This window comes from Cavia porcellus, unplaced genomic scaffold (genome assembly GCF_034190915.1).
Source record: "Cavia porcellus strain 051 isolate PalLab524CR breed Dunkin Hartley unplaced genomic scaffold, mCavPor4.1 scaffold_7, whole genome shotgun sequence".
Classification (NCBI taxonomy): Eukaryota; Metazoa; Chordata; class Mammalia; order Rodentia; family Caviidae; genus Cavia; species Cavia porcellus.
Genome location: NW_026947490.1, coordinates 55,382,118 through 55,407,710, shown reverse-complemented (window position 1 = coordinate 55,407,710; position 25,593 = coordinate 55,382,118). Strand labels below are relative to the sequence as shown.

At 44.6% G+C, this 25,593-nt stretch overlaps 1 protein-coding gene across 3 annotated transcripts; it reads right to left on the bottom strand.

Moving 5' to 3' along the window:
* Tbx19 (T-box transcription factor 19) lies at positions 1-24,149 on the bottom strand. 3 transcript variants are annotated; one of them, XM_003468709.4, is made up of 8 exons: positions 23,057-24,148; positions 13,286-13,550; positions 11,868-12,002; positions 9,951-10,012; positions 8,551-8,612; positions 5,705-5,893; positions 1,924-2,059; positions 1-1,289 (listed from the first exon to the last, which is right to left on the bottom strand). In XM_003468709.4, exons 1-8 carry the CDS (start codon positions 23,257-23,259, stop codon positions 995-997), a joined length of 1,347 nt encoding a protein of 448 aa, XP_003468757.1. In that variant the 5' UTR covers positions 23,260-24,148; the 3' UTR covers positions 1-994. The 3 variants fall into 3 exon arrangements, with proteins under 3 accessions (XP_003468757.1, XP_063109695.1, XP_063109694.1); XM_063253625.1 differs by lacking the exon at positions 23,057-24,148 and adding an exon at positions 22,236-23,020; XM_063253624.1 differs by lacking the exon at positions 5,705-5,893 and having other exon boundaries at positions 23,057-24,149.
* Between the last annotated feature and the right edge of the window lie 1,444 nt (positions 24,150-25,593).

Genomic DNA, 25,593 nt, shown 5'->3' with positions numbered 1-25,593 from the left:
TTCAGCTCAGCAAATATTTATTGAGCACCTACAACAAGGCACAGTGCAAAGTGCTAAGGGGCACAAAGATGGGAAGGCCAGGCCTTCTCCTTGAGAAGCTTATAGTCTAGTAGACAGACACTCCTTGTGTTACTTCATGGGTAACAAAAATGCAAAACAGAAGGAGTTAAGCTTTGTGACAGGGCAAATACATAGGCAGAGCAGGCACTGGGGAAAGGTAGGATTCACCAGCTCTGAGGATGCACAAGTGTTGTTCCCGCAGGACCCTGGCGGGTGGGTAGAGACACTGGTAAACTAGGGAGAGAGGACATTCCAGGGACAGGGGGAAGCATCCAGAAGGCAAATGACAGTGAATACAAATGATTTTAGTGAAATGGGAAGTAAAGGTTGACGGGGAGCCAAAGCTGGGAAAAGGGTGGGAGCCAGAATCTCTAGAGGAAAGAGATGGGAAGGCAATGGGGAGCCAATGAAGTGTCTGAGCAAGGGAGAGAGGTGGCCTCATTCCCTCAGCTCCAGGCACACTGCGGTAGCACATGGTCAGCTGTATCGTCTCGTCAACTTTCCAAGCTTGCATCAGTCTTGGTCCCAGAGCAGAAACCAGCCTGGACTCTGTGGCCACAAACACTTTCCAGGGCTGTGCAAAGCAGGAGGCAGTGGCCATGCTGGGTGAACTCTGAGGGCATGGCTTCACATCACATCCAGGGAAAAGGAAGGGAAGCTTTCCACAACCACTTGCAGGAAAAGGCAGGGAACTGAGAAGTGATCTGGTGGAGTTTTATAGCCTAATAATGGCAAGGTTAAGCCCAGAGAAAAAGGGGTGCAAAGGAAAATGGTGGGGAGACGTGAGTGCCATGATAAGTATCCTTCACATTGACCTATCTCCAGAAAGACTTCCAGGACAAGTTGACCCTGGAGGCCCTAGGATCAGCAGATGAGGTTTTCAGCGCCGCACACATCCAGGGTCCTCTGCCAATAGGAGTGGCTCAGATCCTTCCTAGTTGTCCAAAGGAGAGGGAGAATGGTGCCCACTCCCACCCGGGCCACCCCAGCCTGGGAAAGGATGCGAGGCCACTGCTGTCCAGGTGGACACCGCAATGCTGGTGAGCGCAGGCTCTCCCAGGACCTCCACACCTGCTGAAGCAGGTGCCTGTGTGGGCAGTCCTGAGGGGGATGAAGTCACGGCTGGGTTTCCGAGGAGAAAGGCCCCAGGGCCACCGGCATGCATCTCAGGGCCCGAGACTGCAGGACCTCCACCTCCATTGCTGATGGTCCACAGGCATGGGTAGGGGCTGCAAGAAACATGGAGAGAGGATTCTGATGATGCTTTAAGGAAGCAGGGCCAGCAGGTAAGCAGGGACATGGCACACAGAAGGGCAATGGTAAAAAAGGGGCTTCTGTCCTGCTAGCAAAGACAACACAGGCCCTGTTCCTGCAGAAAAGCCAAGAGAAGCAACTCAGTATTACAGGAGAGAATAAAACTACCTTCCCTGTCACCTGGATTCCAGGGCTGGCCCTGCCACGAACAAGTTACTCGCTTTTAAACACAGCATTTCACTTTCCTGTAACATCACTCTCCCAGGCCATATAAAGTAGATAAGGCAGTGAAAGGAAGATTTTTGAACCACATTTCTGTAGTTTAATCTCTCCCTGTCCAAGAGAGGAATAAGAACTGGAATTTTGGTGTCAGAAGCCCTGGATTTGAATCCCATCTCTGACACTTGTTAGTTCTGTAACCTTCCTCAAGTCCGCTCATCTGAGACTCAGTTTCTTCAGGATCCGGAGTGAATTTTACAGCCTTAGCGACTGTGGAGAAGGTGAAATAAGAGGTGAGTATACAGTTCCCGGAAGGTGGCACTCAGTCGATGGAGGGACTACGGGAAGCCTCCGGAGCCATCTGTGAGCAAGTTGCTAGTGCGATCTTACCTGGGCCCTGGATTGATTGGTCCATTGGTGTGGGGTACAGACAGGATGCTGGCGCGGGGAGTAGAGGACAAGGAATTCCAGCTGTCAGGTCCTGAGAAGACTTGCAGATTACTGCTCGAGCTTTCTATCAAGTTCACTTTAAGGAAAATAGCAACAGTTCAACTGACAAGACACAAAATGTATAAAGGCAGTGACCAACAGCATTATCCCAGGACAACACATAGCAATGGCTGGTCTACAAGCACCAACTGTTAGATAGTTCTTTTGGAGGGAAATGGAAAAGAGAAAGGAGCTTAGGCGCATGGAATGCCAGCCATGGGCCAGGTGCTGCTCGGAGCTGAGGCTGTACAAAACCTTCCCATCTCTAGCTCCCACTCGAGGCTCAGGCAAGGAGGATGGTTGGCTCTCTGTGACCCAGATCTGTCCAGCTCCTGCTGCCACATTCTCTCCCTTCTAAGAATGGGCTATAACAGCACCCCCTCAAGCTGAGATGAGAGCCACCAGTCCCCAGCCGAGACTCCTGAAGTCCAGGACTTGATTCTCCCAACAATCCCCAAGTGGATTTAAACATCTCAAGAGGGGTTCTTCCCACAGGAAAAAAGGACCACAGGCTCTCACCTGTATGTGGAATGTAGGAAAGCTGAATTCATAGAAGCATAAAGTGGAACAGTGGAGGGTGAGGTAGTGAGGAGGTTGGGTGTGGGATGAGTAAATCTAGAGATGTGGTATACAGCACGAGGAGTATAGCTGATAACATTGTACTGTAGAATGAAATTGCCCTACGAAAGTGAGTTTCAAGTGCTCTCATCTAAGAAAAAAAGAATTACATGAGAAAATGGATATGCTTTGTGGTAGTAGTAATCTCAGTAAGATGATAGATGACACATAGATAGATAGATAGATAGATAGTATTAACAGATGACAGACAGACCACGTAATACACATAAATGGAGGGAAAGGAATAGTATTTCCTATTTCTTTGAACCTCTATTTGCACAAACAGTGCACATAAAGAGAAAAGAAAGAGGAAAGAAGAAGAGAAAAAGAAAGAAAGAGAAAAGAGGAAAGGGAGCGAGAGGAGGAAGGTCCCCATGGACATCCCTGGTGCCGGGATTTTAATGTGTCCCTAAAGTTCACATGCTAGAAACCAAATCTCCAAGGAAACAGCATTGAGAGGAGCAACCCTTAAGAGCCCAGCGGTGGATTAACGGCATTGGGGGTGTGCATGGGAGTAGATTTCCTATAAAAAGATGAATTCAGCTCCCTCCCTCTGCCATCCTACTACCCAGCAGGAAGGTCCTGACCAAATGCTAGACTTCCTCACCACCAGAACTGTTCTTTACAAATCACTCCATCTCCAGTACTGGGTTATAGCAGCACAGACTGAACAAAGATGCCTGGCCCTTGTCATGTTTCTGTCCTGGGGCACTTGCCTCCTCTGCAGTCATAGCTCCCACATCCTTCGGCACCCCTCTTCCTCTGCATGTGTTCTTCATCTGTTCCCCAGAAAACCCAGGCTCTTCCATCCTTCACCTCTTCACTCTCTCCACCTGGGGTGCCTGCACCTCTCCATCTGCCCCTCTACTCCTCCTTCCAGGTTCAGTTTAAATACCGACCCCCTGCACAGCCTTCTCTGACCCACCAGCCAGATCTAGTTGCTCTTTTTTCATTCCCACAGTGCCATGGCTTATGTGTGCTCTAGACTATTTCTCTAACTTTAATGTACCTCTAAGTCACCTGGGAATGCAGCCTCTGGTCCAGGACGAAAGCCCGAGAGTCAGTGGTTCTAACAAGCTCCCAGGAGGTGCTGCAGGCCACATCAGAGAACACTCTGCATGATATGATTAATTACATATGTATTTGTGTAGCCCCAAGACCCTCCTGGGAAGGAACCACAAGGGTAATCGAAAAATACGGTGAATGTTTAAATTTATTACAGTAAAAGATACATGACAGGAATCCCCTCAAAATACTCCACCTTGTTTCAAACACATTTATCCCAACCTTCATTATTGTCACTTTCTTTTTTCTTTTTTCTTTTTACTTTCTGTTTTGGGGGGGTTTTTTTGACACCTTCCAAAGTGGTTCTGGCAGTCCACTTTCATAAGTGCCTTTATGGAATGTGATAAAAAATAAAATACAGTGAATACTGCTGCTGAGTGCCATTCAACAGAAAGACAGGCTGCAAAAACATCACTGCGTATCGTGACCACCTTATTCACCAGATCTGGCACTGTGGGACTTCTGACCCCTCCATAAAATCAAAAAGTAAAAGTTTTGAATCAGTTCAGGACATCACAGCCAGCACAATGTAACTAAAGACACTCATAAAAGAGGACTTTCAGAACTGCTTCAGAAAGTGGCAAGGTTGATGGGAATAAGTAAGTGTACTTGAAGTGAAGGGAGTGTTTTCAGGGGGATTCATGGCAACGTGTCTTTCACTATAAGCCATCGTGTTTTTAACTTAAACTCACGTAGTATCTTCCATTCATCCCTCGTACATCTTAATCACTTCCCTATCCCCCAGCAGGTGTTCAGGACAGACACTTTGCATGCTAAAGATGGAAAGAGCATCAAATACAGTAAGATGCCTCTGAGTGGCCTCTCTCATGAGGCTACCACCTGCAGAGCACAAGAACAGGGGCCCAGGAGACCCTGAGCAAATGCAGAGCTCAGGGTGCCACAGAGGAAGGAAGGAAGCTGGAATCTAAGCACTCCCAACCATCTCCCATGCCATGAACTTTTTAGCTTTGTTTTATTTAGGATCAATCTCTCTGTATTAGAACAGGATCTGCAGGGTATTAGGGTATTTGAGCATTTTGCTCATGTACCTCAAACTAAGCCTGGTCCTCAGGAATAGTTGTTGCATTAATTCTTTAATAAAAAAAAATTTATCTCTGCATCTCTGTCTCTGTCTCTCTGTCTCTCTGTCTCTGTCTCTCTCTTTCTGTCTCTCTCTGTCTCTCTGTCTGTCTGTCTGTCTCTCTCTCTCTCTCTCTCTCTCTCTCGCTCTCTCACTCTTTCACTCTCTCGCTCTCTCTTTCCCTACTGAACCCAGGCCTTCAAGTATAACAGGAAAGTGCTATACCACTAAGTTTATATGTGATACACCATATCATATACCCTTAGCTTTTTGTTTGTTTATTGTCATTTTGGTTTTTTAAACAAATCTGATAAACAAGCAAGGACTGAGCATACACAAGGCCAAGGGAGATAAAACAGCAGTAACTGAGAAACAAAGCATGCAAATAATAGCACCTATATAAAGAAAAAAAAAACAGGCCACCTAAATTACAAGGCTGAGTTACTCCCACAAAATCAAACTAAGACCTAAACCTACAATGATATGGCTCCCAAAACCTTTCTAATCATGCTCAAACCCAGCCACAAATGCCATGTAGGCAACGGCCACGTGTAAACAGTGAGCTGGCATTTCAGATTCCATGGCTTCCAGACTTCAGTTTTGAAGATCAGCCTGCAACTGCCCTGCACACCAGCACCCTGGGATGGAGTACCCTCATCATTAGAACCCAGGAGACTGCATGGTTCAAGAAATCACCACAAACCAATGAAACTATGACAACTAGACCTTCAAACAGCAGTACATAAATAACAATGAAATAAAACGAAAACAGTGCCATACAATGTCGTGAATGCGTACTAGATGAAAAGGGTTCTGTCTTCAGATACTGTTTTTCACTGGCTGTTCCTTTCTTCCCAACTCCCCCACCCCCTTGCAAGCCCAGCTCATCCCCAGGGCTTAATTAGCAGAGCCACACACCTGAGGGGGAATGGCTCCTGTGCACATAGGCCGGCGGGTAGGGCACCTGCCGGCGTCCTCGGAGGCCAGCATAGTGCTCACAGCCATGGTGCGTGTGGGGGGCAGGCAGAGGCAGAGGGGCTGCATACTGGTAGCTGCCGTTTCCTGCTGTGCACACACCATCTGGGTTGGAGAAGATCCAGCCTCCCACTAGGACAGACAGAGAAAGACAGAGAGGCTTCTGCACCAAAGCCAGGTGACCAGTTACCTTGTGCAGCTGTTGCTTGTGACATCTGCCTAGTTAGAGATACCACCGCAGCCACCACCATCCTGCTGCCGATTCCCTTCCCTTGAGCAGGTGACCTTCAGATGGACCATACATAGGCCTTTAGTGGAGTGCAAGAAACTTATTACGAACACTAGAACATAGACAGCTACATAAAATAGCAGCCTCAATGCTGGCGTTCATAGAAATGCAAAAGTTTCTTCTGGCTTAATTGAAGTAAAATTCAGGCCAGGAGGCCTTCGATGTACATATGACTCACAGACACACAGCAGCTAGGGGCTGTTTACTGTGTCACACAGAAGGAATGAAGGCCCTTCTATTTCTACCTGATTCTATACCCTAATATCATAGAAATAGTTTCGGGGTTCTGTGATGATTTCATGAAATTTGCAATCCCCTGGGTTCTAATGATGAGGGGATACCCCATCTTGGGGTGCTGATGTATAAAGCAGTTTCAGGTTGATCTCTAAAAGCCAGGTCAAATCATGGGGTCTGAAATACCAGGTGAGACTGTCCTGCTCCAACCCACAAAGAAGTTTCTTGAAAGCACAGAGAACAAGAGAGTTGGCCTCACAGTTTGACAGAAAACATTCTGCAGAATGTTTTAGAAGTCTTACAAAATATCGCATAGGAATTAGTGACGATTCTGAACAGAAGAGTCTTCAGGTAAGCTCCTAGGAAAAGACTGATGTTTGTAATGCAGGCATATAAATGCAGACTGGTAAAACCAGACACATGGTCTTCTACCATATGTCAGCTGAGGTGATAGAGAACGAGTCAGACAGGACCAGGACTGCTACAGAATGGTCCTTTGGACCTCAGCAATGCAGAAATGGAGCTTGGAGTTAGAACCCACTGTCGTTACTTAGATAAAACTGTAAAGAATTCATGTTACAAAGTGTGGCTTCATTCATTCCAAACAAATCCCCTTGTATCTTTGTTTTCCTATTGTAATATAAACAAAGGACCAAACTGGTCCCTCCTGGGTAAAGGAAATCAAAATGGGCAGCCAGATGTAGGAGGCAGAGAGGTTTACAGTTCAAGTCCAACATGAGTAAGTTAGCAACTAGCAAGACTCTGTCTCAAAATAAAAATCTTTTTAAAAAATATTTTTCAATTTTTCAAAAGCACTGGGGAAGTAGTTCAGTGTGAAGGCCCTGGGTTCAGTCCCCAGGGCCAAAAAAAAAAAAGGTTCCCCAACATATACTTCAGCTTTTGATGAGACGGCTGCTCAGGCTGCAACACAGGTGTAGCTCTGAAAAGCTTGCCTTTCTCCGGGCAGATTTGCATGCCAACAGGCAGTCTGAAGCTGGGCTTATAGGCCTTATCTGGACCCACCCAGAGATTTCCACGCAATGTCACATAGTCTTTTCAACTTCATCTGCATAATTAATGACCTCAGCACATCTTTCCCTCACTCTTCCATAATTCACAGCACAGACTCCCCCGCCACCAGCAACCTCAAGACCCTACTCTTCCTGCATCTTCAAGATGCTATTTAACCAGCAATCATCTGGCACTTGCTTCGAGTATCATTTGTGTATGGCTCTCTTGTTGATGCACATTTATAAACAGGGATGCTTTTTTTCTATTACTCTATTGTTAGTTTATTTCACAGATTAAAATAATCAAACTTCAAGAAGGAAAGTAGAACATTTAAGACTTTCATAAACTGATTGAGAATCTCAAGATCCAAGTGTCCAATGGGCAAAACCAGGCAAGAGGTCCCAGAACCATTTCCTGTGCCACATGCAATGTATGAACCCCAAGAAGTCTGCAGAGAAAATTGCAACAGATGAGCTTAGAGAAGGGGTGTCTCGGCATGTGATCCTACCCTAAAAAGGGGGGATTGTCCTCCCAGGTCACTTTAAAAAGGGTTCTTCTAGAGCTGATTCTCCGCGTGATTAGATGGCCATTCCTGGTATGCAAAATGCATGAAAGATTAGGAGAGGAAGGAAGTGAAGAATTCTGTAGCTGGAAAACTGCAGCCGGGATCTTAGCAATACAAAGGAGAGTGTCGGATGCCAGGGTTAACCTTGCTCCTCTAATGTCACTGGCCTTGGGCTCCTATTGCAGCTCCAGGGGGCTGCCTCCCCCAGGAAGGTATGGAGAAAGTGGAACCTGCTGGGGACATTCAGCTCTGCCTGCAGAATCCCCAGTACCGCTCCAGTTCTCCCTGTGGCCTATCAAGTGATAAAGGCAGATTCTTCCTACATGCCAGCCACAGAATCCCTGAGGCATTGCCATGGTAACCAATGCCAAAATTTGCAAATACTACAAGCAGGGGGAAACCCAGAACAGTGAGTGTGAAGGTAGAAGAAAAGCCCAGAATGCACTTTTGAGCTCTCTTATCCTCACTCACATGAAAACAAGGCCAAATCAATCACTATCAGTGCTGTTTCCTGCCTAAGATGCATTAGAACCCCTTAAGCCTAGGAATGATATTGGCTGTCTCTGGGAACTCTGGGAAGGAAGAAATAACTTGTGAAGTCTTGATTTGGTCTAGGCCTTAGCAGTTATGAAGGTAAAAAGTCTGAAGGTGGAGTCCCACACACCACCCATGGAGGTCCCCCAAACTCACAGTGAGAATAGGCCACACGCTGGCCCTCAGAAACAGCCTCCGGAATGTCTTTTAGGTGATTTCTGAAAAAGCAATGAAGTCACAGCTTATTGGACAAGTCCAGTATAAAGCACACCCCAAGTTCTCTCTGGAGAGTAATAAATCATGTGAAATAAGAACACCAGACACTTTATCTCAAAGCTACCACCTTCCCACAAGACAGCTCCTACTTGTGCAACTCCTCCATGAGCTGAAGAGTTACTGTTACCTTTAGGCCCACATTTATAGGTGCCTCTTTCTACCTTGATCTTATGAACCCATGATTATTGCTCCCACCTGACAAGATTCAGCACTAGTAACCATAGCTAAGATTTGCATAGGACTTTGGGAGGCAAAGGTGATATGCTAGGTGCACCAGTGACCCAAAAGGGAAATACTGCCACACCCACTTTGCAGATTAGCAAAATAGATCTCACAAAGAAAAACTGACTTGTGTAAGGTCAAACATCTGGGAAATGGCAAAGTCAGAACTCATATTCGGGACACCTTACGCAAAGCTCTGAGCTCCTGATATTATATCATGCTATTATCATTTTGATTCCAGATTCTTTCATCTCATTTATGCACTTGTTCTTTACAATTTTTGTTATACACAAAAAATTTTAGGTAAACATTGTCTGTATTTGTTAAAACACTGAATAGTACAGAGTCCTGTGACAACTTTTTACAAACATCTATTAAGAGTCTTTCAGACAAAAAGAAAGATTAGAGAGTTATAAAAATAAGTGAAAAGATTCAAAATTCAGGCAAAAAAAGTCTAAACATTACAAAGTAATCATATTTACACTCTAAGTCTTTTCAAAAAAAAAGTCAACAATAAGCACCAGTATCTTTCATCTTGCCTTAGAATGAGAAAGAAAGCTAGAGAAGGCTGTCACTGGCCCAAAATGGTAAGGTCACCATTCATACCCCAGAAGTCTCTGCTTTCCTCCCAGAAGTCTCTGCTGTCCTCACCCTGGGAAGTAGGAATCTCCTGCCACAACTCACCTTTTCTAGGCTAAGTGTTGGCTTAAAAAAAAAAAAAACAGTTATTAAATCCAAATTACTCAGAGGCAATGGAGAAAGGATAGGAATTCTTAAAAGTCTAAACCATTTTTAATGTAATTGTGTGACTTTCATAAATCTGTAGAAAAACAAGACTGACAAAATATTGCCAGCTCCAAGTTCCAAACCACCGTCATTGGCAACATTTATAATTTGGTTATAATTTTGTTAATTCTGTTGAGTATTAAACTGAATTCTGAATCAGATTTCAATTAAAATCAATGCAAGCACCAGTAGGCTAGTCCTTTCTAGAGCAATCATAAATTTCATACTTCAGAGGTCAAGCCATAAGATTTTCCTGAAATTTCTCTACTCACCTTTCCTTGGCATCCAAGAAGGCCTTGGCAAAAGGGTTGTACTTGATTTTGAGAGCTGTGATCTTACATTTGCAAAGATAAGAAATGTTAGTGAGCTGCAACACTTATGAGCAGACAGAATCCTACATCTTCATCTGTGAATTTCTATAAAATAGAAATTCCTATAAAATTCCTATAAAATAGAAATTCTCCTTTTTTTCTTTCTCCCCATGTTTCTTCACTTACTCTTGCACTAGGTCACTAAGACACTATCTCTGGCAAAGGACATTTTATTATGGCTCATGGTGAAAATGATAAGTGGCACCAAGCAGGGCAGCACACGCCTGTAATCTCAGTACTCAGAGGCTGAGGCGGGAGGATGGCTGCAAGTTGGAGGCCAGCCTAGGCCACATGGTGAATCCAAGGATACTGAACTACAAAGTGAGACCCTGTTTTAAAAGACCAGAAGATGCTAAGTGGCATGTATAGTGAGCAAAGAATTTTCAAAGCATTAGAAATGAGCAAAGCCTTCCTGTATGAGCCCAGCATTGAGTCTTTGATTCACTTTTTATTTTTTTCAGTAATCACCAAGCACTGACTAGCTCCGTTTCTTGTCACTTGGAACACAGTGGAAAGCAGTCCACTTGTGATCTCGTGCCTGATGGAGAGCACAGTCTGACACTGGTTCCCTTGCTCTTAAATCACCACCCACTGGACCATTCATTCAAAGAACAGATCACGACTCTCATGCAGCTAAGGTTAAGGTTAAGCTCCCTTAACCTTAGCCTGTTCATTTCTCATCAGAGCTCTCTGACACAGAGACAAATACAGAAACAGGGACAAGAACAGAACAAAGACTGATGTGGAATACTGTTTTCCCTCTGCCCTCAATGGGATAGAAATGCTTCGAGGACAGGGTTCATCCATCGCAGTCTTCCAAGCATCCAGAAAGATACCCAACAAATATTTGTTGAATAAATAAATATTGAAGAGAATATTTATGTCAGCAAGATCCTGAGATCTTTTCATACTTTTGTGCTATTAGTCTATCATATTCTTTTTAAGTAAACACATATTACCTTTAAGTTTTTAAATTTAATCAAAAAGAATCCAATGCTCTCCTGATGTTCCTAACAGTCAGCAGACCTAGGAACCCAGGGAGGTCGTGAATTAACCCAAACCAGCCCACAGAGAGGCAAGAATATGAATTTTGTTTATTTGGTGTCAACTGGGGATTGAACCTGGGGAATTCACACTGAGCTATCCCCCAAACCTTTTTATTTTTTTGTTTGGAGAGAAGGTCTTGCTAAATTGCTCAGGCTGGCACAAATTGATGTAGCTTGCTGCTCTCTGGGGGGCTCTAGAAGGAACAGGTGGGGCTCTGACCCCATCCTCACTCTTTTATATGGGCGTGGGGACATGTTCTGTGTACTGAGTTACAGCCCCAGCCTTTTTTTTTTTTTTTTTTTGAGAGTCTCACTAAGGTGCCCCCGGGTTGGCCTTGAACTTGCAATCCTCCTCACTCAGCCTCCTGAGTAACTGGGATCACAGACCTGCATCACTGCACACAGCCAATCCTCATTCTTCCCTACCCCTTGGCCAGAAAGTGAGTGGTTTTGCACCTGTCAGGACGTGCTGCCTCACCATAGCCCCAGAAGCAAAACTGAGGGTCGAAATAAATCTTTTCTTTCTCTGAGTTTATTATATCAGGCATTGGTGGTAGTGATGTAAAACTGTTGGACAAATGGGTCTTTGGCAAACTGGAAGAGGAAGGGAGGAGCACCTACCCCGTTATTTAACTTCACCACTGCTGACAGTATCTAAGTCCTGGGAAACGTATCTTTCATCCACACTCACTTGTGGCAGTAAAGGATCTCCCTGTCCCTTCTGCCATGCTCTGCCAGTGGTGCACACACGCACACGCACACACCCCCTTACCTCCTCGTTCTGATAGGCAGTCACAGCTATGAACTGGGTTTCAGGGAACGAGCAGTTCATTACCATGCGGTGGGCACCTCCGACACGTACTATGTGAACCTGGGGTTCATATTTGTGCAGAGAGTTCAGCATTATCTGTTGAAGAACAGAATGAAGACACAGATAAACCAAGCCAAGCCTGGTATATAGCAGGTGACAGACTCGCCAGCACCAGGGTGTGCTCCCAACTATCTGTCAGGGACACACAGGTGAACCCCGAGGTCCCCTGGGCTGTCTCCACACCACTGAGAAATAAATGAGGCTCATTTTTCAGAAGTTCCCAGATCAGAGCGCTGAGGCTAACGCAGGGGTCGAGGCAGGTTATCAGAGAGGAGCTTCCCTAAGTGCTCTGTGTTCTGCCTCCCATTTTCGTCCTTCCCTGTTTTCAACACAATGTATTTCAATCCATTAGACCATGTGTTCTATTTCACATGAAGAGTAACTCAAAATACTGGCTGCCTTTCACTGGTGGCTAAAGGGGATCTGACACTCAGTGGTTAGATACAATCCACCCTTTAGGATTCAAACAAAAGGCTACTGAAAGTCTCATGTGATGAAGTCTGGTCGGCAATTACAAACTTACTTTTCAATTTCTGTTTTAATAAAGAGCTACTAGAACCTTCTGGAATCACAGACTCCTGGCATTCTTTGCCTCTCCCTGACATTTAAGCATCAAGGGAACAGGGAAGCCGGGAGAACAGTCCCAAAGGAGCCAAATATGTGGAATGCAGAAGAGAATCAAGAGCTTTCTCCAGCCAGGCCTCCCATCCCTCAATAGCCTGCATTTTGTAAGGAAACTAACAACCTGGATGGGAGACTGGTATCCACACCGCTGCCACCGAGGCCGAGGGAAAGAGCTTCTGCATCACGTTTTCTGCAATTAGAGACCTTTAATAAAACCTGACCTATTTAAGGGCTGTTTGGATATTTTTTTTGAAAAACCAAAGTTGATCCAATATTCTATTGATAATTATCATAATGCCCAAGCGGAGGAAGTAATTATTTCATTTAGAAGCAGCTTTTTATTAAGGTAGTTGTCTACTGCCAACATGCCACTTACACCAGAAAAGGGGAGAGAGCATACAAAACCCTGGTACCCACAAACATTTCCCTCCGAGGCCTGGTAAAAAGCACACAAGACAAAACTATGAAAAAAGGCCTGATGATTAAGTAAACAACTGCAAGCTCTCTCTTTCTCTTCACATCAGGAAGTCCATTAAAAACTGAAAGCACCAATTAAGAGCTGTTTATTCCTGTTTACATTTGGACTCCAGGGAATAATTGGCTTCTGTGGGAGAAGAGGTTGGTGAGGACCCCTCTAATTGCCTAAATGCACCCTTGATATTTCTTGATTGGTGCTGTGGGGAGGTGGCTCGTACCTGCCCACCTCCATTCAGCTTGTTGGTCAGCTTCACTTTGCTGAAGGAGATGGGGGCCTTCATCCAGTGGGCCCCGAAGTTGGGAGAGTCGGGGTGGATGTAGACACAGCTGTGGCTGGAGACCTCTGGCTTGCCCGCGGGCACCCACTCCCCATTGACATACTTCCAGCGGTGACTGTCCGTAGGGACAAAGTCCAGCAGGAGAGAGTACATGGCATTGGGGTCCAGTCCTGTGACACTAATTTTCAAGACAGGGAACATCCGTCTAAAAGAAAAGGCAGAAACTTGGTGACCAGTGAGATGTTAGAGAACCTCCACACCTAGCCCAGAGGCCGGTTGTCAGGGGAGCTTCCATGGAATGACCTGGAAGGCCCACAAGTACAGGGGCCAAGGCCACAGGCCAGTTCTTTCTCTCCTGGGGTTCTCAAGGCTTTCATATACTAAAGGACACCATGCATGTGGAGGGAAGCTGTGAAATTCTGCATCCCCTAAACCTGACAGCGTAACTAGCTTTTCTCTGAGCATTTTGTGGGAATTTGTGTTCAAGAAACACACTTCAAGATAGACAGATCTGGACTCATTCATCCTCTGCTACCCTCTAGAATGGCACCAATAAGTCCTTGGCACAAATACTTGGAGCTTTCCAAATAGCTGGTTTCTGATTCAATTCTGTCACCCCAAAAAGAAACACCCCAGCCATTAGCAGGCACTCCCTAGTCTACCTAGACTGCTTCCAGAAAGCAAAGCAGAAGTAAGTGGCTCCAGCCGGCCACACAGGAGAGGGGCAGGTCAGCCTGCTTTGAACTTGGAGTTTTCAAAGTCACTGCCTAAGGTAAGACTACAGGACAGCAGCAGGCTGGCCATCTGAAGGGCAAGATGCCACCAACACCTACAGAGCACTTTTCAGGTGTCAGGCTACAGCATCTTAGAAGAATTAACTCACCGAGTTCTTTCAACAACTTTATGAAACAATCTCAATGCGTTCCAAGAGAGAAAAGCAGTTTAAACAGAGTAGGCCACGTCTGTGAACTGAATGAAATTTCCAGGAGAAAATCTGCACCTGCTGATTCCTTCCAGATTCAAGTCCCAGCTGAGAGCGGCATCCCTCTACATTTCCTTCCCTACAGACGGGACAGGATCTGTAAGGGAACTAAGTGACTCCGGTCCCTAGGGAGGCTGTGTCTCTAACACAAATCTCCTCTTGGATTTTGCTGCCATTCTTTTTCAACAGAAGGATTTTTCTGTATTGTTTTCTCATTGTTTCATGTGAGACTATTTCCTTCTGCTGCATATTTTAGCATTTTCAATTATGTTAATAATATTAGCCAAATGTAAGGCAACAGAAAACCTCTGGACAAAGCAGCACCTTTTGCAGTCAAAATGCAGCCATCAGAAACCGTCACAGAGATAGCCTGGGCTCATCTTGGTGGCCTGGTGCCTGGCTTGTTTCTAGGCAGCACTCAGGGAAGCGGTGCTTGTTTTCAGCCTCATGTTTATTCTAAACTGTTAAAAAGTTACTCCATTGTTATTTTACTTTGCAAAAACACAACAGCTACCCAGATATAATTGCCATGTACACATAAGCTTAAAAGCATCAAAAGTTTTCTCCATGAAAACATGTAGTGCATTTAAACTTTTACAAAGGAAGCTACAAAAACATGCCTGTTCCCCAGGCAAGAAGCTGCCAGCATGCCAATGTGACTGCTCACGACAATAGCAAGATTGGGGTCTTCATGACACAAGTGCTGGCAAATTTCATATGGCTCTGACTTCATAGCTAAGAGATGGTTTAATGCAAAACAGTTTTTCTATGGTAACCCTTTTATTCTGTACCTAGGACTTGGCATATGTCACACCTCATTTAAATCATACTTTCTCCCAAGGAGGCAGATACCAGTATACCCATTTCACAGATGAGGACACTGAGACTCAGGCAGAACAAGCACATGCTGACTTTCTCTGCCCTAGTGCCTCATCTTCTATTACAGTCACCATATTTTTTTTGTCTCCTGTTTGAAACTTCTAGGAAGTTAATATAGTTGGGCCACAGCAAAAGGAAAAGTTCCTTCCATGTTTTCCCAAATCTCACTACCTGGAGATCCATTTACTCATTTAAAGATGGATTTTTTAGTGCTTGCTCTATTGTCAGAAATTTTTCTATGATGACTAAAATGATCACAAGTCCAGTGTCTTCTTGCCCATGAAGCCGGCATTCCAACAAAGAAATCATACAACAAAAATGTAAATGAATTGTTGTTGATGTATAAAATAGTTTGTGTGTGTGTGTGTGTGTGTGTGTGTGTGTGTGTATCTGTGTGTGCTGGGGATTGTACCATGGCCTTCACTCTGAGCTACAACCCCAGCCCTTTCTATCTTTTATTTTAAGGCAGAGTCTCACTAATAAGCAGCCAAGCTAGTCTCAAAGTTTCATTCTTCCTATCTCAGCCTCTTACAGAGCTAGGAGGATAGTGCACCATTATGCCCAGTTTATAAGACCATTTTAGTTTGCAAGAGTGCAAGAACTCTTTCGTTAGGAATCAAGACAGGTGATGTCACAGAGAGGAGCTACGTGAGCAGAGCAGAACAGACAAAAGTCAGGGAACGACACGGAGCTCAGACCTAAATAAGAAGAAATTTCATGCTGGCTGTGCTTACAGGCAAAAGGAATGGCACACGCAGCAGGCTGCGGGTCTGCAGAGAAACCGAGACATGGCCAGCGGAGAACTGGGACCACAGCTGTGCTCTCCCACATCCTGCTGACACTGTATGTTTTAAAGAAGCCAACACCACCTGAAAAGATGTTCAACATCACTAGAATCAGAAAAACACAAACGGAAACTGCAGTGAGTGCCACTTCACAGCATGCAGGATGGCTATCAGAGAAAAGCCAGACAATACCAAGTGCTGGCGAGGATATAGAGCCATTAGGACGCTCAAACCTTGCTGTGTGGGAATGGAAAGTGGTGCACTCTCCTTCAAACAGCCTGGCAGTTCCTCATCTTATTAAACAGAGTACTGACCCTGAAATTCCACTCCTAGACAGGTACATAGGAAAAATGAAAATACAGGCCCATACAGAAATTTGTAGACTGCCAAGCATGGTGGCCCAAGCCTAGAATCCTAGCACTGTGAGAGGATGAGCTAAGAGGACTGAAAGTTGAAGCCCAGCCCAGGCAACTTAGTGACATGGTGAGAGCTTGTCTCAAAATAAAAGAATTAAAAGGAGTTGGAGATGTGGCTCAGTGTGAAAGCCCTAGGCTCAGTCCCTAGTAACACACACACAAATATTCATAATAGTCAAGAGGCAGAAAACTGACAAACTGATAGATACAAAATGTGCTAGACTCGCTTGATGGAATATCATTCAGCCACAAAAACATAATGAAGTCCTGAGACACACTGCAATATGGGTGGACCTAGAAAATATTATACTAAGTGGAAAGGTGACTCACAAAGGGTCACACATTATGTGATCCCCCTGAGATGAAGTGAACAGAATAGATACAGAAAGCAGGTGAGAAGTTCTGGGGTAGGGAGAGACTGGTTAAGGGAGGCAGTGCTCCTTTGTGGGGTAATGAGAATATTCTAAAATTAATCATGGAGATGGACGCATAACTCTGTGAAGACACTAAGAACCATTACTCGTGACATGATGCGAATTATGTTACATTAATGGTATTAATAAAAGCAAAAAAGTCAGTGTTCTGTCTCCTGGAAGAGAACATATCTGAAAAATAGAAAGACAGCTAACGGCATTATGTCCTTTGGAAGTCCATCTGCCAAGAACTTAATTGTTCTTGTTTTTTTAATCACTACATGAATGAACTAAGAGATGCCATGTACTTTTTAATATTCATTATGCCAATGAAGAATCAATAAAAGCCTGTAAACTTGCCAAGGAACTGGGACTGGGTGAGCCCAAAACCAAGTTCATCTCCTCCTGCTGTACATCCCCCCACCCCGTCTCATCCCACAGTGACCTTGACACATTGTCTAAGGATGATTTGTCTATTTACCAGTGGTCACTGCTCAGGGCCAGGCTTTGGACAGAACAACTACACTTCTAGTCAACTTGATTTTCCCCCATTTTCTTCTCCAAAGTGTGGCTAACCACAGGGAAACCCAGACAAGCTTCATTTCACCCAGCCTTGAAAGAAAGTCTTAGAGAGAAAGAAGGTAGGGGAGGTCAGGAGGTAGGAAGGGAGGGAGAGAGAAATGAAAACAGGGAAGAGGAACAGTTCCTTCCCAAACAGGTGTGTTCGAAGAGCCACAAGTGGTTGAGTTTTCCGAACAAGCTTGGTTTGCTGTGAGACTAACTGTCCAGTTTTATTACAGAGACAAGGAATCTTGGGAGCCTTGCTAGAGGAGACCCTGGGAAGTGAGGTATTCAGGGAGAAAGAGGGCAGCTGTGCAGCAGATGTTGTAGGGAGGGGAAGAAGAAAAGGTAAAAGCAAAATCCAAGAAGTTTCACTTTAAACACTCCACTTCCCAGGAAAAGTACAGCTGCCATCAAACACTGACGGAGCTTTCAGAGATGGGGGTGGGGGCTCAGAGTATGAGGAAATGCGTGGTGTTTATATGGTGGCTTCAGAAAGTGGCAAGAAGGACAGGACCAGTATGTTTGAAGTGAGGGAGAATATTTTAAAGAGGATTCATGGAAGTGTGTCTCTTATGATCATTTTTTAACTGAAAGGTTCACAGTAGCTTCCAGTCACACCACATGTGTTTGTGAAATGTGTAACACGTGGGTGTGAACACGGGTGAAAGGGAGCAGGCATAAGCGTAGCTGCAGGCACCACTTAAAAGTAAATCAAAGAGGGAGAAGGAGAGTAGCCTGCGGGGTGGAAGCGCCCTGGTCAGAAGCACATCACACTGACGCTTTTGACCTTCTTGAGTTGTAACTGGAAAGTGATAGGAAAAAAACATCCATGGTCGCGATGCCCGGGATGGGAACTCGCTGGTGTGCACCTCACCTTTCCTCCCGTGGTGCTCACGGCGCCCTGGGAGCCTCAGCTCTGCAACTCTGCACCAACACCCTTAGCTGTCAGCGGACTCAAAGCCAGGGACTCCCAGTGCTTTCCCATGGCAGGAAATGGGCACCACAGGTACATCAGCAAAGCCAGGGACTCCCAGTGCTTTCCCATGGCAGGAAATGGGCACCACAGGTACATCAGAAAACACTGCCCACGTCTTAAAACCTGCGCAAGGCAAAGTTCATCAAACCAAAATTATTTAACTGATGAAAATATACATGAAATAAACATTTTATCCTCAGGTGAAGATGCTATAGGTTTTTAAAATATCAGAGAGCAGTCTCTGTGGTCAGAAATGTATTTCTCTGCAAGCTCAAGTATAAGTTCCTAGCTTAAAGGATAGAGATAAAAGAAAATACAGGCTGAACCTCTGAGAATAAGTCAGTGGGCTTTAGGAAGGTACTGTAACTGTTACTCTTACATCTGAAAAACACTGAATGGGAATAATTAAAAATTTTCAGTTATTTTAGTAGAAGATGCAGAAACAACTTCAAGTGCACTCATCTAACTTATCTTTGAAAAAAGGGCCAAACACCTGGCTGGAAGAAAGGCAGCGTCTTGAATAAGAGGTGCGGGGAAAACTGGCTCTCCGCTTGCCCGTGTGCCCATGAAAGATGAATGGATAGAGAAAACGTGGTATTCATGTACAGTGATGCACTCCTCTGCCATAAAGGATAAACTGGAATCATCTGTAGGACAATGGATGCACTTCGAGACCATCTCTTGTTTTGTTTTTGACAGGGTCTCACTATGTAGTACAGGAGAGCCTTGAACGTGCTTGTGTAGCGCTGGCTGGCTTCACACTCATGGCAGTTCTCCCACCTCAGCCTCCTGAGCACTGGAATTACAGGCGCGTCCCACCATGCCCAGCTAAGACCATAACAGTAAGTGAAATAGCCTGGACATACAAGTTAAATATCGCATTCTTTCTCTTGTGAGAAATGCAAAGGCAGGAAATAGAAGACAGATATTGGGAAGTAGAAAGAACTTGTTCAAATGGGAAGGGGAATGGGGCAGGGGGAGAGAAAAGAAAAATGGAAACAAAACTTTTATAAATGAGGAGCGAAAGAAGTCACGAAGGGATGGAAGGGGACATGATATCAGGTACAAACTCCCTATGACCAATGGGATCAATGGGTATGACACGTACTAATAAAAAAATGAAGCTGAAATTTTTAAGTTAAAGGAAGAGGTGAAGGAAAGGCTAAGCAGGGGATGAGGACCTGTAATTCCAGCTACTTGGGAGGCCTCAGCAGGAACATTGCGCGTTCCAGCCAGCCTGAGCACCAGAGACAATAGAGAGACCCGGTTTCAAAAGGGGGCAGGAGAGTAGAAGACCAGGAGGTTTGAGCGAAGGAAGGAAAAGACGGAGGGAGGGGGGAGTGGGGAGGAGCTAAGGCCTCCATCAGGACCCCAGTTTTGGAGGATGAAGAGTTCTCCAGTGAGAGCCCTCTGCACTGCTGCTGACCAGTGCTGGAGAGACCCGTCCTGTTTACATACCTGGAGGTGAGTCTACACTGGACAATGAACGTTAACTCTCACCGGCTCATCCCATGACTTCCGGGTGTGCTGCTACTCAGCACAACAAGCCAGCAAACACACACGCCAGTACCTGCTTACGCCAACTGAAACTTCTGAGAAAACTCAAAAAGCCATGAGGCCTAAGAAGGAGGGAAAATGGAGATAAATCTTTTTTAAATAAGGAGGGTTAAAGGGAAGATAGGGGAATGGGAAGAAAGAAAAAAGGATCAAGATATCCATCATGTACAGGCACAAATTCCCTGTGATGAATGTGATCATATATACCTAAAATGCATCAATAATCTTAACAATAATAATAATAAAATCATAGGCCTAAAGGGCCAGGCAGGCCATGGGAATGGGAGAGAGTGGGCTGGCTTCGGTCTTCTTGGCCGAGAGGGCCTGCAAGCTCCGGTGTGGCTCAGGCTGGGCATGGAGAGGGGGTTTGCAGTGGACACCGCAGATCCCAGGATGGAGGGGATGGGTGAGAAGGTGACAGGGAATACGAGGAGAGTAAGGATGGACTAAGGAAGCAATGTCATCCTCAAGAGCAATACAGTACTACTATGGCTTAATCTGAGAAACCAAGGAGACTGAATTCCAGACTGAGCTCACTCATCATTAACTGCATCCATTGCGTACGGACTTGTCTCCCCTCTCCATCCAAGTGATGAGTGGAACTTTTTAATCTTCTGGCAAAATACTGATCCTAAGGGTTTCAGGAAAAAAGATTCCTTTAAGAAAAAGATCCTGTTTCCCTAAAGTAAGATCTAATCAGAAAATAATCTTTAAAAGTACAGATCAAAACTGTCAGCCCCAAGCAGACCCTTGGCCTGCCTGCCTCACTTTGGCTCTTCTGTAGGCAGGAAGGGCAAGGGTGAGCTGGTGGGGGCTGGCATTTTGGGTCTCTAGTTCTCAAGACTGGTTATTTTCCGGTTAGGTCTTGTTCTGGGGGAAACGAGGAATTTCATTTGGAGGAAGGGAAGACAGCCATAGATACCAAGAGCAAATTTGACCCCAATTATACTGTTTCCACAGGAAATGTTTTTCACATAGTTCACATAAAGTTATTTTAAATGCAAAAAATTTTAAGTATGGGGAATTTTTTTTTATTTAGATGGTAAATGGGGAGAAACACTTTTTAAGTAGTAAAAGTGCATTCTGATCTAACTTAGTATTAAGCTGGGTTTAGAATGTATTGGAAGATTTTGTTTTTACTTTTTCCTTGTTGAAATTGATAACATGTACTTTTAATTGGTGATTTTACTTATTTCATCATAATACACAGCCACTTTGACAGGCAAATAGACAGCATGAGGCTAGGTAGTAACATAATTTCTAAACACAAAGAATAATACACAGAAAGTTTACTCATGCTCAAACATAATAAAGTTTTAACAACTGTATCATCACTCATCCTTGAAAGAAAAGAAAGTAAATCCAATTAAATTTAGCACCTTATCAAGACCCAGTCTGAAAGCAGGGAGGATCTAGAGACGTGGCTAAGCATAAATGCTGTGGGTTCAGTCCCCAGTACCACAAAAAGAAAGAATTTCTTTCCTTGAAATTAAAGACATGAAAGTAATAAGAACTATTGGAGTAATAAAACCCAAAATGTGCAATTGTCATTGTAAAAAAGAGAGGAAAAGAAAGTGCTCTAAAGGATATAACTGCATGTATATTTAAGCGTATAAGATAGATATCCATGTTACTGAGTTTTTGTTAGATCATTGAACAGAACTGTTTGCAGTCTCACTGTTTGACTGTCCACTTTATATGCTTTGTAACTTGAACAACTATTTCTAAGATGACAATATATAATCTATTAACTAGTAATTTCCTACTGTTTATTTTTTTTTGAAATTCTGTATTACTTGTACCATTTTTTTTTCTCCTTAAATAAAACTAAAAAACAAGAAAGAAATTAAAGACATGTTTTACATTTCTTTCTACCAAAGGGGCAAAAAGTGATGTGTAAATACAGCTCAAGCAGAAGGAACACACATAATTATAATGATAAATATTACAAGCAATAAATCTTCTATACAATGTAAGTACAGGACCCAGTTAAAGAGAAAAATATAAATATCCAGCCAGGTTGAGAATCCTACTACCAGTCTAACCATAAGTTATGAAAATCCCTCACTCGAGCTACAGCTCTCACTTACAGAGCACTTCAGTGTCACCTGACAGCTCTCAAGTTTGCAATTCTCCCAGACGGACAAGGAATAGTGCACTTCCTGTGCTGCGCTCTATTCAAAACAGAAAGCCAAACACCAGGAGCAGGAGCACTTTGTCCCCGGTCAAAATTTCACCACAAATTCAGCTGGCCTAAGCTTGCTTTCTTAGCAAAATTTCCTTGAGAGTATCCTGAGGAGCATCCTGCCCAAACTCACCCTGCAGGAAATGCCTGCTGTTTGTACTCAGGTGTCCCTGGGAACCAAAAGATACGTGAGCATCAGCTGAACGTTGGGACCCACCGTGGTCAACCTGCAGGAAGCGAGAAGCACAACCTTCTAATATTACCTGGACAACCAATTAGCAGACTAGATTTAATAGAATTTGAGAAATGTCAAGAGTTCAGTTTCCATTAATCCCTTTTGTTGCAGTAAGGAAAAAAAAAAAAAGAAGGCCACTTCTCTCAGGCAGTAGACTATGAATTCATTCTCTGTTCCCGCAACGGCTCTCACTTCATGGCAAACACAACTGCAAATGAACGCTCACCCCAGACACACTGGAAAGCAGACAGAGTGAGAGGCAATGAGATTAAATCTGCCCTTTTGCTCCCAATCTTCAACCAGCCAAAAATTTCTGGCAGCCCTTAGAAGGAAACCATCCAGTTTCCAAGCGGAATTGACGCTCACATTATCTGAGCAGAGCAGGGACGTGAGTGTGCTCCAAGGTAGCCAGTCAGTCAAAATTTAATATTGTTTTCTGACATTTGAGTGCATTTTCCCAATCCACGAGGTGTGCCCTCCCCTCTTTACAGTAATTTCCCAGAATTTCTCCACTCCAAATGTATGTAAGACAGCTGGCTTCATCTTGCACTTCTCTGCTGATCTCAGAGAATTAATTGACAGCCATGTGAGACCGTCCTGCGCATTAATCAGACCCGGCCGCCAGCCCAAGTAAAGAGCGGCGGCCTCTTCAATATTCAAGGGGTCTCATGTCCCTTGCCGAGCCGCCCCAGCCCCACCAGTGTGGCTGATAAACTCACCTGCCATTCTTGGTCACGATCATTTCATTCGTGACTTCCTTGAATCTCTGCCACAGGGGTGCATCCTCCAGGATGATCTGAAGTTGCTTCTCTGTGGGGTCACCTTTTTCCCTCCCGGCCTGAAGCTCACTTTCCACCACATTGAGCAGCCGAGAGACAGCGCCTTCGCTGGCCTTCTGTGCACCCAGCTCACTCATGGCCATGGGCCCCTCTCAAACTTTGCTTAACACCGTCACCCACCTCGCCTGTTTCGAGCTCCTTCCTCCTCTCACCTGCCTGCTTTCCAAATCCAGCTGGTCCAAGCCTGGGGAGCCAAAAGAAGATGCCCTGGTTCTTGTCTAACCTCCCACTGTGATACCCCTTGAAGTCTCCAAATTATACCACCAACCTGTTAAGCTCCAGTTGGGGAGCGGGGTGGAGGGAGAGGAGAGGTAGGGAAGAAAAAGCCCTCTCTTAATTACTCATTGGATCAGGTGGGAGAGAGCCCAGCTTTCCCATTGGCTGCTGTGCCTAGAGTAGACGTTTAAGAAGAGTACTCCATCCAAATTATCAGGCTTTTATCTTGTTGTACCTGAAGAGGTCTAATCGGTGTATTGAGGACCATTTTCCTGTTAATTAAAATTATTCCAGGCCCAGACTGCAACAATCAGGCAAATCATGTTTGTGTATAAATCAGGCACATGGCACCTATAGAGAAGAGGTTCTGGGGAGAACTGACCAATGTGGGGCCAGTCCAAGCTGTTGCCAGATAATAGAGAGCCTAGATCCTTCAGTGGTGCTCAGTACCTTGGGCCAAGGTTAAGATCCTGAATGGAATTGCAGAGGTTACAGGTCAAAGGCACTTCACCAAAAAACAAGACCTCTGAGCCTCAGAATAAATTAGGATGCTCGATGGGCCATGCTGTGGGGTCCAAGCTCAGGAGAAGAGGAAGAGTTAAGGACCTCCTTCTTCCAGAGTAATCCCTCTGGTCATCTCTGTCCTGCACACACACACACACACACACACACACCCTACTCTTCTCAAGGACTATATTCATCTTCAATAATCAAAAGAGCTTTGAGCCTTATCCTTGCTCCCCAGATTCCACTGCCCAAATTTTTCTTCTTTCCAGTCTTAGCCAGAGAGAGAAGGAGAAAGCAGTCAGTATGATATTATTCTCTCAGCAACGACAACAACAAAAATTAAATTAAATTAAATAAAGCACCCTGCTCTCATTGGGTAAAAATTAACTTTTTACACAATTATGCAAAGTAATTTTAATCTCGGCCTTAATTTTTAGACATCCCACAGTCTATTCTGGCCTTCAGGGGTGAATCCCCACCTGTCCTGGGAAGATACAGCTAGTAGAATTCCACTTTCCCCGTGACACACAGCACCACTGGACAGGGAGCAGGGACAGATGTAGCTCAGTCACTGAGTCCTGAGTAAAGTGGGGATTGTTTTTCTCTTACTGCAGTAGAAATTTTTTTAAAAATCTGAACAAATGAAAAGTGAAAGCAAGAAGTTAAGGTAAGTTAGGGTGAGGATGCTGCAGAAATGTATTCAGTCTACTGGATGCCACCCTCCCCCCAAGGAGACACTCACGGTGATGAGCAAGACAGAATGTACCTTCAGAGAATTAGCGTCTGATGGGGAAAATGAATGATACAAAGAACAACTAAGTAATCATCAATGGGATAAGTCTAGGAAGATCACACCAGAGGGTGAAGCGGTGGTGGAAACTTTGTGGAGACAGGATGAGAGGATTCTCACTACATGGTGCTTGGAGAAAGGCTTCTCTGAGGAGACCTTTCACCTACGACCAAAAGCTTAGCAAAGATTCGGTCACAGAAAAGTTGGAGGAAGAGCATCAAGCAGAGGCGAGGCTTGGGAGAGGTAGAGACCTAGAGGAGACCAGAGCAGCCAGGATAAATAAACTGTCTTTTGCTTATCTCAGGTATCTTGTCACAGTGATAGAAATCTGACTGGCACAAAGATGTGTCCAGAATCTGCGCATCACTTTGTGGTCACTGCCACCCATTGGCTAAGCCACCTCTATCTCTTTTCTGAACTACTTCCATCAAGCCTCCTAATTTGTCCCTTTCAATTCTTGTGTTTTTGTAGTCTATTCTCTACAAATCGACCAGTCTTTAAGAAACACAAAGAAAACCATCCTATTTCCTCGCTTCATATTCTCCAGTAACTTCCTGTGTTATGTTGAAGAAAACCCAAATTCCTCATCATGGAGTCTGAGTCCCATGCTCTGCCCTGTTCCTCTCTAAACTCTCTTCACCATCACTTTGGCCACTCTGCGGGGTGTGAGGGTGTGAACCAAGCACCTGATGTGAATAAATAGCAGATGCCAGAGCTGCTCACTAAGACAGAGAAGGTAAGAGAAGGACAGGAGGGTGGGCAGAGGGACAGTTAGATTAAGAGAACCAAAATTTGAATTTCATACAGTACATATTGAATAGAATATGATCAACTGGATAATAATCCACTCAAAAAACATCCATGTCTAACCCCAGAACCTACATCTATATTATCTCACATGGTC